This window comes from Chelonia mydas, chromosome 28 (assembly GCF_015237465.2).
Source record: "Chelonia mydas isolate rCheMyd1 chromosome 28, rCheMyd1.pri.v2, whole genome shotgun sequence".
NCBI classification, from domain to species: Eukaryota; Metazoa; Chordata; order Testudines; family Cheloniidae; genus Chelonia; species Chelonia mydas.
Window position 1 is genome coordinate 7,928,644 of NC_051268.2, and position 13,862 is coordinate 7,942,505.

Genomic DNA, 13,862 nt, shown 5'->3' on the forward strand with positions numbered 1-13,862 from the left:
CTTCATCCTGAGTGTTTGGATAGGATGTGGAAACAGAACTGATCCCCTCCTCTTTCTCTTATGGGGAAGAGTTTGGGGGAATCATTTCCTGATTTTTTCCCCTATTTCTCCAGCACTTATTTTGGTTTCCTCTCCTCTTTCCCATTCCTATGCCTGAGGTTTTTCTCTCTCTATCCCAGCAGGTGGTGGGATGGTGAGTGAGAATGAGGAGCAGAATCCTCAACAGAAGGAGGCTGATCATGTGGACCTGCACGGGGTATTGTTGCAAAGATCCAAATGGAATGTGTCCAGGAGTCATGAGCAGCAAAAAAGTTGTGAGAGTCAGCACAGGCCAGAGAGGCAGCAGGGAAACCCGCCAGAAGAGAAAGTGGCTAAATCCATTAACAGTCAGGGAACTCATAAGGACCTCAAGGGGACCACAGGCCAGCACAGATTCCTCACAGGAGAGAGAAAAAACACATGCGCTGAGTGCGGGAAAAACTTCCGTAGACGTGCAGACCTTATTAATCATGAGAGAATCCACACAGGAGAGAGACCCTATGAATGTAGTCAGTGTGGGAAAACCTTCACTCAAAGTTCAGCTCTTACTAGGCATCAGAGAATCCATACAGGGGACAGACCCTATGAATGCTGTGAATGTGGGAAAAACTTCTCTGACAGATCAACCCTTATTCAGCATCAGAGGATCCACACAGGGGAGAGACCATATAAATGCAGTGAATGTGGGAAAAGCTTCACTGACAGCTCAGCCCTGATTCAACATCAGAGAATCCACACGGGAGAGAGACCCTATAAATGCTGTGAGTGTGGGAAAAACTTCACTCAGCGCTCAACCCTTATTACACACCAGCGACTTCACACAGGAGAGAGACCCTATGAATGCTGTGAGTGCCGGAAAAACTTTAGTAATTGCTCAGCACTTATTTATCATCAGCGAATCCACACAGGAGAAAGACCCTATGAATGCTGTGAGTGTGGGAAAACCTTCACTGACAGCTCAACCCTTGTTACACACCAGAGAATCCACACAGGAGAGAGACCTTATGAATGCCATCAGTGTGGGAAAACCTTCACTGCCAGCTCAACCCTTGTTACACATCAACGAATCCATACTGGGGAGAGACCCTACGAATGCTGTGAGTGCGGGAAAAGCTTCACTCAGCGCTCAACCCTTATTACACATCAGAGAATCCACATAGGCGAGAGACCCTACATATGCTATGAGTGTGGAAAAAGTTTCACTGACACCTCAACCCTTATTACACATCAGAGAATCCACAGTGGAGAGAGACCGTATGAATGCAGTGAGTGCGGGAAAAGCTTCACTCAGAGCTCAGCCCTTATTACGCATCAGAGAATCCACAGCGGAGAGAGACCCTATGAATGTTGTGAGTGCGGGAAAAGCTTCACTCGGAGCTCAGCCCTTCTTTATCATCAGAGAATCCACAAGGGAGAGGAACACAGTAATAACCTTGTCTAGAGCCGACAAAAGATTTTTTTATCTTTAATATTTTTGCTCATTCCCACATAGTGAACTTTAAAGCTATTTGCACCATTTCCTTCACTGTGGTACCTCAGCTCCCCCAGGTGAGTTGTCTGTTTTTGCCTTCTGCAGCTCCACCTTTTTGGGGTGAATCCCATGGTCCTTTCTGTCAACTCCATAGTCTCCTATGCATCATGGGAGTTTCTGGAACCTCCTACAAGGAATGTTCATCACCTCCAGGTCAGGGAGATATACAGGTGAGGTCATCTAGCTATATCAAAGTAAAATCTACTTGGTTTCATCTCCACTAGGATTTTCCATGGAGTTGGCTAGCTTGATTTCGCTATCATGATGTAAAAACCTAACTAGTCTTGCAGTAAGGACATAACCCATGTACAGTCTCCAGGTTATCTTCATGTCCTGACCTAACGTCCTTTTTCTAGTCTAAGCAAACATGGAGGAAGGATCAAATTTATACTCTTCTTTCTACTGCAAAATGATTGTTCGAGCCTCCGAGTACACCCTTGGGCACAGATTGTCTCATTCCTAGATGTCTACACATTTCCCTGGGGTGTGCTGAACAAGAATTGTTTTGGTACCCTTTTTCTCATATAAAATAGATTTAAATATAACAAAGAGCAGAAGCAGGAGTGGGGTGGGGGGGAAGAGGGAAGTGTCATTTCAGGCTCTGGGACATGTGAAAAAGATGGAGGGATTCCATGCTTCCCCATCACTCCAACACTCTTACCTTCTGTCTGAGGTATGTAGAGTTTGTTCTTCAGATTTTAGCCCTCCCAAAGTGTCATGTGATGCAGCGTCTTCAGCTTTCATTGTTTCACAAACTTTAATGCCAGAAGGGACCATCATGATCATCTTGTCTGACCTCCTGCACATTGGAGGCCACAGAAACCCACCACCCTCTCCTGTAATAGGCCCATAACTGCTGGCAAATTAGTTAATCCACCTCCCTGAGAGGTGGTAGTCCTGCCATCAACATAGCACTGTCTACATAGGGGAGGAAGGGGGTTAGGTCAGTATAACCATGTTGCTCAGGGGTGTGGATTTACACCCCAATCAATGTAGTTATACCAATACAGGGCTGTAGTGTAGACCAGATCTAAGTCTCCATTTGTAAGGTAGGTTCTTGATTCCTCCAATCATCCTAGTAGTCCTTTGTGATTGGGAACTGTCCTTTGATTTCTTTGATCCTAAATCAGACTCATTAGCAGTAGAGATGAAAGTGTCACCAACCTGGAAGGGGAATCTGAATGGATTCCAAACACAGTGTCATGAGTCAGCATTGAAATCCCAGTTTCCATCTATGGGCAAAGCTACTCCTGAGGTTTTTCCCGCTGAGTTAGGATTATTCGCAGGAGGAAATTTGGGCTGTTTTCCCTATTACAATGATGTTAAACCTTTAGTAAATAACATGACTAATAATAATGAAACTGCACTGGGTGAAGTAGGTTTGAACAGATCAGGGGAAAACAGGATGGGGAGAATCTCTTGTCCTGATTCTGAGTCATCAGATGTAGCCTGCTCTGGAAATTCACTTTGTATGAAATTTAAATTGTTGTATACCTCCTTGGGATGTGGGTTTTTCTTTCTTTCTGAAGTCTGTTTGGTCACATAACTGGATATTAATTTTGTTTGACAGAATGGAGCTCAGATTTATTTTGGGGGACTTTGAGATAAATGATGATTTGCTAAAATAGGCAGGGATGGTGTCCTTAGCCTCTGTTTGCCACAAACTGGTAATGGGAGATAGGGAATGGATCACTTGATGTTTACCTGTTCTGTTCATTCCCTCTGGGGCACCTGGCATTGGCCACTGTCAGAAGACAGGATACTGGGCTAGATGGACCTTTGCTCTGACCCAGTATGGCTGTACTTATATTCTTATGTTCTTACTTTATTTTTCCTTTTTCCCTACCCCTCCATGATGATATAGGGAAAGTTCCAGTCACCTGGAGACCATACCCCAAGCTACTGGACATGCTAACAAAGAAACCGTAGCATTTTTAAATCTCCACTCTGAAATGGTGAACAACATCAGACTATGCAAAGGATGCAACTATCTGGAGTAACTGCATGTGATCACAGTAATATTCAATAGTTTAGGTCAGTATAGTCTCAGATGATCTGGAGTGAGAATTCCACAGTAAGTGACTTGAAACTAGCCAAAATACCCATGTATTCCCCGAAGCAGCTGTGACCCAGGCCTTACAGGAGATTACTTATGAAGATATCTCCTGCATAATCAAATAACATGGGAGATATTGTCCCTAACTATGCAGATACAGAGGAAATAAAGGTGGTGGGTTTTTTTGAACTCACCCTTTGTAGGTGCTGTAAATGTGTATAAAAGTAAATCAGTTTTGAATGCGAGATAGTTGCAGAAAAGTATCTATTTTTTAATAGAAATCCCACCTCTCCTAGTTTACAAAGCCTTGGCTGGGATGATTTGATTGGGGATTGGTCCTGCTTTGAGCAGGGGGTTGGACTAGATGACCTCCTGAGGTCCCTTCCAACCCTGATATTCTATGATTCTATGATTCCTTATGATGCAAACCTGCCCACCTAGTGTGAGACATCTTCCACCATCCCTTACGGCAGGTGATCGCCGGGTAAATGAACTCACACAAGTTAGAGGCACCAATGTTGGGGTGAACCACCGCTTTACTCACGGGTTCACAGGGTGGAAATGGGGGGTGAAAAGAAAAGTAAGACCTGTAATAGGGTTTTGCAATCTTTGAATATATTTTTAGCAATGAAAATGAAATTAAACATACAGTTAATTATTAGTTAGAGTAAGAGACTAATTATGTGACAATTCAAATTATACTGGAAATTATATATATTTTTTCTTTTTAGAAATATAGGAAATGGTGGCTAATCCTGAAAAGCTTATTTGATGTAATTTATCCCCTTTGGACTAAAGAGTTGTGAATTATAATGTCAGTCTAAAGACTGGGGTGGTGGAATATATGAGAGATATATATGAGAATAAAGACCTGGTATAGACTTCAGTTATTTCTATTTCAAATGAAATTTATTTTGATAAACTTTAAAGTAAATTTCTATTAAGAGGAAAACTACTTAAAGAGATAAGTTTTACTTTAACCTTTTTACTCACTGAGATTGTGAGGGTCACTGAATTCCCCACTTCCCTTGTTTGCAAAGGAAAGATATGACATCTCTCATGATATATCCACATTTATTTTTAAGCTTGGTGATGGATGCATGATGCAATGAGTAGCTTTGCTGTTAAAAAAACTTTCCCAAATAGGTATTTTTATGGGGGCTCAGACCCATTGAACCCTGCGGCCAGTGTATGGAAACCTTCTCAAACGGGCCTTGGGTTTGCACATCCACACTGAATGTGGTTTGCCACAATAGATATCTTGAGAAAAAGGCTGGATTAAAGGAAACTTTCCCAAACTGATGCTAGCCCAAGATCTGCCTCATTCCAACCAGATTGTCCACATTGTTGGTATCTGAGCCTTACTTCATACCTGATTTGCCCCAAGATCTTGGGGAGGCACCGTAAAGCAAGAATCATCAACCATAAAGATCAAGATAAAGGCTGAAGTCCTTCGACTTTCAGGTCAACAAGATATCTGAGAGAGACTGATCTCCTCTGGGGAGGGAAATCATGACATCAGTGACAGCCTGTGCCAACATCGATTAGTCTCCCTGCACCTGGGAAAGTCTGTGAGCATGGAGTGCTGGACAAGCTACTCAATCATCTGGTTCCTCAACTGCAGCTATAGCTCCTACTACACATGAGTCGACAGAGTAAGAGAGCTGAAGCGCTCCAACTCTGCTGTTTTAGTGGTTTATTATTCCTTTTTTATTTTATTTTTATTTTATTTGTATAATCTGGGGTATGCCCCCCGCCTTTCTATCATGTTAGGTTGTGACTCTGTGGTGATAAAGGCTGTATCTGTGATGGAGTGGGAAGGAGAAGGATTTAGTCACATGACAGTGAAATCTGAGGCGGAAGCTTTAATTGGCTTTGAGGTTATAGCTTAAACGTGAACAATCATTTGATTTCAGTATTGAAATATTCACTGGTTTCAGTGTGGCTTGAGCTGCCAGGGTGAAGTTCTCTGACTGGGGTTTATGACTAAATGGACAGCCTTCTCACTGGATTACTCTTCTAAAATTTATGAGTTGTTTATCTGTAGTATTAATCTGATTATTAGATTAAACTGATGACTTGATTCCAAAGCAATATCATTGTTCACTCCTTGATTTATTGGTTCAACTTGAACTTGATAACTGTGTTCAACCCATAATGTTGAGTTATGTTTATCCTAGTTTAGCCTTTGTGATGTATGATGTTGATTTTTTTTTGTTCATTGTAATAAAATGTCTCGAAGGGATGTTGAGTCATGTTTTTGTCAATAAGCAACATAGGCCGGAACTGTAGAGAATCTGGGTGGAGATAAGGTGGCCCACCTTGGAGCTGAATCAGCAACCTGTCAATTAACCCTTTGGTTCTCACAGGAGAGCAGCTGAGGGGGGCATTGATCTCCACTCCAGTTGCTCCTCAGGGGATTCGCAGCATTGCAAGGGAAAATGAGCTCCCCCACCTAGGCTTGTGGGAGCAGGGAATGGAGGTCAATGTGACTGAGTGAGGAGGTGTCAGTTAGGTGGGGGTATTTCTGTGTAGGACAAGAGAGACTTGCTCTGCTTCTCACTATCATGGGAAGGCCCACCCTGCGCCCCCATCTGGCTTGCCCTGGGGTTGTGCCTAGTCAGGACTGAATGAGGTTGGGGGGTCTGGTCTTCAGGGTTGGAAATGGACGTGGCACTGGCAAAGTAAATGTATGTGTGTTAAAGGGGCCAATTGAGGCGTTGCTAAGAGGACAGAGATAAGGGCGTGTGGGATACCTTAAGTCTGTGTTTCTTTGTTTTCTGAAGTTTGAGCTGTGCTGAAGTTGAGGTTCTGCCAGGGGACGACATCCCACCAGGCAACCTTAACTCTGTTAACAAAGTGAATTGAATTCTCAGCAAGAAGTTAGAAGATTTCTTCCACCTCCCAGGCCATAGAGAACAAACCCTGTTCTTCATGTGTTCCTTTGCTTTATATTTAACGGCTCCCCATTTGATGAGCAAAGGTTATTCATTTCCCCTTCAACCTAGCTCAGATACCAAAGAGAGAGCTGTCCAGGAACAGGGGCCCTTCCCATGAGTCTGTCCATCCGTATCCATCTGTCTTTCCGCAGCTGATCTCCTGAGATTCCTTCACAGTGGGGAAGGGCTAGTGCCAAGATCTATGGAGAACCCATTTTTAAAGAACCAGTTTGAAAAACTCAGGAAGACCCAGACAGTGCCCAGCTCCTCTTCTTCCCTCTTCTTCTGCAGCTCAGATGGGCTCAGAACCCTCCCCAACCTGACATCACAAAAGGACTGTGGGTTCTCCAGGCAACCAGGTAAATAATGAAACCCCTTCCCTAGGGGACTAGCTTCGGGGGGGCCTGGCTTGAGTCTGCCAGCCCCTTTGAGAGAGGAGTCACCCCCCAAGTCCTGCTGATTTTCCTTTTCTTTTGCAGTTTCCTGACCTTAGGGGCCACTCCGTGTTGGGGGTTTGTCAGGTACCAAACAGTCTGTGTCTGAGACAACCTAATCCGGGGCTAGCAGGATGTGGCAAGAGAAAGGCAGAGAGATTATTGCAGAAGAGAAGCTGGGTCAGAAGCGGTCGTCCTCACTGCATGGGCAGCACCAACCCACAGCAGTGATGGCTCTTAGGAGATAAAGCCCCTCTTCTCATAACCCGACACACCCACAGAAAAGGGAAAGGACATTTTTGTGTGTCATTTCCTACATTTTTTTTTAAGAAGATGAATTGAACAAAGAGAAATTCAAGCCTGCCGAGCTGTATTAACCCCCCTTGTGTTGTCAGCAGGCCTGGACCTCTATGCCCACCCTGCAGACCTCTGCCACTTGAGTTCTCCAAGGGGCTGGTAGTAGTAGGCTGTTAACCTGTAGGCGGCCCAGCCACTAGTCAGAGATGTGACCCACATTTGGCCAGGGAGCTGCACAGCTATTTGCTGAGGAATGTAGAGACTGCACGATCCCTCTCCCACTTTGCCCCATCACACCTCAGAGTTCCCTTCCTTGCACCCCCCCCCCAACTCCCTGCCCCCCTCAGCAGATCATGTCTCTTGGGCCTCTCTGTTCCTCATCCCTTTGCATTGGGATCAGGCTGCTTCCTCCTCTGTGTCCACCTTGCCTGGCACCAGCAGGGGACCAAGGAGCGTATCAGTGACACAGACCCCCTGCTCTTAGTGCTGATGGGTTGATGCCATCGCTAACGCCAGCTGCCAGGAGGAGGGACTGGCGGGAAAGTCCTGCTCAGCCCCTGCAGCCCTGAGATTGAAGCACGCTCCATCACTCTCCCGCACCAAGAGCCCTGCTCTGGGGCTGCCCCTCCACACGCCCCTTGAAATGATCCGATTAGCGCTAAACAGAAATGCAGGGAAAGCCCTCAATAAACCAGCCTGCCCCCAAACAGCCCTTGTCTCTGAGCCAGCATGGCCTGGCGCTTGCTGGAAGAACTCTCCTCCCGCTGTCTGAGCCACAAGCCCCCTAGCAGAGATTGATGGGCTCCCAGGGAGGGGGAGGGGAATCTGCTTTCCATGTGGCTCTGAGGCCAGAGGATGCTCCGGGAAAAGCAGGGCTCTGGGGGCCACTGTCACATACCCAGAACACTGGAGCATCTGGTACTTCTGGGGATGGCGGGATCCCTTCCCCGCCAGCATGACCTCACACATGGTCTGTATGATGTCACACTGCTGCAGCCATTTTTAAGAGCACGCAGCACAGGGGCGTCATTTTGGAGAGTGCCCCTGCCGGCGTGACCTTGTGTGTGAGGGCGCTCTTCAAATGTTGTCCAGTGATGTCCACCAGCCAAGCAGTGGAAGAGGGACAAACTCTAGAAATGCGGGAGTGTCGGGCTTAACACCAGTTGAGCGGCCTGCCTCTATGTAACCGGTCTGTGGCTGTAGCCCAGTGGTTCTGTGTGAGCTTTGCACATAGGAGGTCCTGCGTTCAGTCCCTGGTGTCCGCAGTTTCTCTGTCTGAATGGAGACTTTGGTTAGGCCTGGCTGAGTGGTGGAGGAGGCGGCTGTGAAGTGCAGTAGGGTTCTCCTGGGTAGGACTGAATCCTGCTCACTGCACTGGATAAGTTCCAGGCCCCTGAAAGGCATGTGGGCTTTGTGCTCCTAAATGAGCTTGGTGCTTCTGAAAATCCCACCCTGTGCTCCTCACCAGGGGGGCATGGGGAATCCTGGAGAGAAAGTGGCACATCAGCACATCCTCAAAAGCAAAGAAATCTGGTGCTGAAAGAGCAGAGATCATAGAATATCAGGGTTGGAAGGGATCTCAAGATGTCATCTAGCCCAACCCCCTGCTCAAAGCAGGACCAATCCCCAACTAAATCATCCCAGCCAGGGCTTTGTCAAGCCTGACTTTAAAAACTTCTAAAGAAGGAGATTCCACCACCTCCCTAGGTAACGCATTCCAGTGCTTCACCACCCTCCTAGTGAAAAAGTTTTTCCTAATATCCAACCTAAACCTCCCCCACTGCAACTTGAGTCCATTACTCCTTGTTCTGTCATCTGCTACCACCGAGAACAGTCTAGAGCCATCCTCTTTGGAACCCCCTTTCAGGTAGTTGAAAGCAGCTATCAAATCCCCCCTCATTCTTCTCTTCCGCAGACTAAACAATCCCAGTTCCCTCAGCCTCTCCTCATAAGTCATGTGTTCCAGACCCCTAATCATTTTTGTTGCCCTCCGCTGGATGTTTTCCAATTTTTCCATATCCTTCTTGTAGTGTGGGGCCCAAAACTGGACACACTACTCCAGATGAGGCCTCACCAATGTCGAATAGAGGGGAACGATCACGTCCCTCGATCTGCTGGCAATGCCCCTACTTATACATCCGAAAATGCCATTGGCCTTCTTGGCAACAACGGCACACTGTTGACTCATATCCAGCTTCTTGTCCACTGTAACCCCTAGGTCCTTCTCTGCAGAACTGCTGCCTAGCCACTCGGTCCCTAGTCTGTAGCGGTGCATGGGATTCTTCCGTCCTAAGTGCAGGACTCTGCATTTGTCCTTGTTGAACCTCATCAGATTTCTTTTGGCCCAATCCTCCAATTTGTCTAGGGCCCTCTGTATCCTATCCCTACCCTCCAGCGTATCTACCACTCCTCCCAGTTTAGAGTCATCTTCAAACTTGCTGAGGGTGCAATCCACACCATCCTCCAGATCATTAATGAAGATATTGCACAAAACCAGCCCGAGGACTGACCCTTAGGGCACTCCACTTGATACAGCCTGCCAACTAGCCATGGAGCCATTGATCACTACCCATTGAGCCCAACAATCTAGCCAACTTTCTATCCACCTTATCCTCCATTCATCCAGCCCATACTTCTTTAACTTGCTGGCAAGAATACTGTGGGAGACCGTGTCAAAAGCTTTGCTAAAGTCAAGGAACAACATGTCCACTGCTTTCCCCTCATTCACAGAGCCAGTTATCTCATCATAGAAGGCAATTAGATTAGTCAGGCATGACTTGCCCTTGGTGAATCCAAGCTGACTGTTCCTAATCACTTTCCTCTCCTCTAAATGCTTCAGAATTGATTCCTTGAGGACCTGCTCCATGATTTTTCCATTGACTGAAGTGAGGCTGACTGGCCTGTAGTTCCCAGGATCCTCCTTCTTCCCTTTTTTAAAGATGGGCACTACATTAGCCTTTTTCCAGTCATCCAGGACCTCCCCCGATCGCCATGAGTTTTCAAAGATAATGGCCAATGGCTGTGCAATCACAGCCGCCAATTCCTTCAGCACTCTCGGATGCAGCACATCCAGCCCCAAGGACTTGTGCATGTCCAGCTTTTCTAAATAGTCCTGAACCACTTCTTTCTCCACAGAGGGCTGGTCACCTCCTCCCCATGCTGTGCTGACCAGTGCAATAGTCTGGGAGCTGACCTTGTTCGTGAAGACAGAGGCAAAAAAAGCATTGAGTACATTAACTTTTTCCACATCCTCTGTCACTCGGTTGCCTCCCTCATTCAGTAAGGGGCCCACACTTTCCTTGACTTTCTTCTTGTTGCTAATATACCTGAAGAAACCCTTCTTGTTACTCTTAACATCTCTTGCTAGCTGCAACTCCAGGTGTGATTTGGCCTTCCTGATTTCACTCCTGCATGCCCGAGCAATATTTTTATACTCATCCCTGGTCATTTGTCCAGTCTTCCACTTCTTGTAAGCTTCTTTTTTGTGTTTAACATCAGCAAGGATTTCACTGTTAAGTCAAGCTGGTCGCCTGCCATATTTACTATTCTTTCTACACAGTGGGATGGTTTGTCCCTGTAACCTCAATAAGGATTCTTTAAAATACAGCCAGCTCTCCTGGACTCCTTTCCCCCTCATGTTATTCTCCCAGGGGATCCTGCCCATCAGTTCCCTGAGGGAGTCAAAGTCTGCTTTTCTGAAGTCCAGGGTCCATATTCTGCTGCTCTCCTTTCTTCCCTGTGTCAGGATCCTGAACTCGACCGTCTCATGGTCACTGCCTCCCAGGTTCCCATCCACTTCTGCTTCCCCTACTAATTCTTCCCGGTTTGTGAGCAGCAGGTCAAGAAGAGCTCTGCCCGTAGTTGGTTCCTCCAGCACTTGCACCAGGAAATTGTCCCCTACACTTTCCAAAAACTTCCTGGATTGTCTGTGCACAGCTGTATTGCTCTCCCAGCAGATATCAGGGTGATTGAAGTCTCCCATACAGGCAGATTACACGCAGGAGGGATGCTGGGCAGCAGTGCAACGTGTCTGGGGTGATGGAATCAACGAAAGGTGAGACCAAATGAGGAGCAGGTGAATGGCAGAGCACCTCTCTATACCATCCCCACACCAGCATTCCTGAAGGCCCATACCCCTACCCCATCACTCTACACCAGGGGAAAGTATGGACAACAACAGCTTTTCCAACACTGACCTGTTACAGCCATTGTTGATGAATGTGTAGCTACAAGGGAGATCACTGTTCCTTCCTCGTTTATTTATAAAGTGCCCAATTTTTATTTTTTGAAATTGTATTTTAATTTCTGTAGTTTATTGTTGAAGCTGTTTTCATACGTGAATAAAACTATTTTGTTTTGAAAGGTATTCATCTTTATTAGTGTACAGAAAAGAATGTATAATGACTGCTGGAGTGGTCTTGTACACTCACACCCCATTGGATCATGGCCAAACTCGTTAGTTTCGAGTTTCGTTAGCTGCTTTCACAGAATGAGGAGCACGTTTAGTGATTTCACAGGGTGGAGTTTTAGGGCTGTTTAGATGTGGTCAGTGATTCTCTCTAGTACCTCTCCTGGGTGGCTCTTACAGGTGATAACTCAGATACACTCACTGAGCCACATCGTCACACCCTAGTGTAATAAAGATGTCCGGGACATCTCCCAGTTAGTTCAAACAAAACATGAACAAAATGATACTAAAATGACAAGGGGTTGGAACTCGCCTGAGCTCTCAGCCTGTGGACTTCTGCGCAGTAGGCGATGTAGCTGCAGTTGAGGAACCAGGCAGTTCCAGACTGAGCGTTGATGAGGAAGGTGAAGGATCTTTGTGGTTGACAGTTAAGCTCACATGCTTTATGCTGCCTCCCCAGAGGTCTCCAGGCAAATCAGGTGGGAAGTAGGCCTTGGATGCAGACAGCATGGCCCACTCCAGTTGGAATGAGGCAGATGGTTGCGAAAGTTGTTAACCGAAAAACTACCCACTGCATCATGCATCCATCACTAGTCTTAAAAATATACGTGGCCATCCCATGACAGATTTCACAACTTTCCTTTGCAAACAAGAGAAGTGGAGAACCCAGTGATTCTTACAGTTAAACTGGGTAAAAGGTGACAATTTTTTTTCTGAACTAGTTTTCTTCTTAACAGAAATTTACTTTAAAGCTTATCGAAATAAATTCCATCTGAAATAGAAATACCACACTGGTTCAGTATTCGCACGTACATTATTTCTCTCACATATTCCACTACTCCAATTTTTGGTGTGCAGTTTTACTTCAGAACTCCTTAGTCCAAAGAGGAAAAATGACATCAAAGATTTTCAGCGTTAGCCACCATTTTGTATAATACTAACAAAAACAATGTAACTCTGTTTTCTGATGTAATTTGGGTTATCACATTAGACTCTTATTCTTCAACTAATAATTAACTTCCTGTTTACTTTAATTTTCATTGGTACCAGTAACATTCAAAAATTACAAAATATTATCATGTTAGTTTTCTTTTAATCCCCATTTCCACATGGTGAAAGCTTCTCTAAAGTTGTGATTTACTCCACCATAGGCGCCTTCCACTTCAGTGAGTTCTAGGTCTTCCCCCATAAGTGTTGGTGGAAGGGGTTTCACACTATGTGGGAAAGTTTGCACCATGAAAATAGCACCTCTACTTTATTCTCATATTTTTAAAACCTTTCAAAGTAGCAGGAGGTAGAGAAGTGATGCAAATACATAATACACAAGAGCAAACCTAAGAGATTAAAGTATAGACTCAGGACTCAACATTCAAGTACCTTGCCATTTGAACTTGGAACTTGACACTCCCTCATTGGTTACATCACTTGCACAAAGTGAAAATCTTTGTTGTCAAACAAGGCACACAGACTGCGATCCAGGGGGAAGGAATGTCCTCTGAAGGCATCAACAGTTTCTCTCTTTGCATCCAAATGGTAAGGGACAATTGTTCCCAATCTAACTATGGCGTCCTTTGGGACTGTAATCAATGCCACTGAAATAGAGAATGTTGTTCTAAAAATAGTTTGAGTTGGACATAGTTCTTCATAGCTTCCTTCTCTGGTGTGAAAACCAACCATTGGATGCCTGCTACTTCTACCTGAATTCTTCCCAAATCTTTTACCTTTGTCAGGGTAAATTCACACTTCTCTGGAATAGAAACCTCTACCAACCCCCCCCAAAATCTCAGCAGTGTTAATGAGGAATAGCTTCCCTAAACATGCCCAGTTCACTTATTTTTAATCAGGTGGTACAGGCCTCAGTTAGAAACTGGATACAGACCTGGATCAGAATTTCTGCCAGTTAACATTCAATACTGATTTCATGTTACACACATTTGCAGCAATTAGAACAGATGAGTTCAGCAAAAACACTTCTATTTCCTCCTTATCTGCACAGTTCAGGGCAGCATTTCCCAAATCAGAGGATGAACTAGGAGATATTTTCAGGAGTAACCTCCTGTAGGGCATGGGTCACAACTCATTGGGAACCAAATACATGTGCATTTTGCCTATTTTCAAGTTACTTACTATGGAACTCTCTCCCCAGATCATTGAAAAA

General features: G+C 45.4%; 3 protein-coding genes across 5 annotated transcripts in view; 2 read left to right on the forward strand and 1 right to left on the reverse strand.

Moving 5' to 3' along the window:
- LOC102937091 (zinc finger protein 135) overlaps positions 1 to 4,883 on the forward strand; it is a 426,373-nt gene extending 421,490 nt beyond the window's left edge. The window contains exon 10 of the mRNA XM_043537066.1: positions 180 to 4,883. Within this exon, the coding sequence (XP_043393001.1) occupies positions 180 to 1,480 (1,301 nt within the window). The 3' untranslated portion in view covers positions 1,481 to 4,883. The remainder of the gene's footprint in view (positions 1 to 179) is intronic.
- LOC102934530 (zinc finger protein OZF) overlaps positions 1 to 13,862 on the reverse strand; it is a 1,287,564-nt gene that overhangs the window by 1,188,913 nt on the left and 84,789 nt on the right.
- The window catches only part of LOC102930400 (zinc finger protein 501), a 1,110,025-nt gene that overhangs the window by 1,039,257 nt on the left and 56,906 nt on the right, over positions 1 to 13,862 (forward strand). The window lies entirely within an intron of this gene.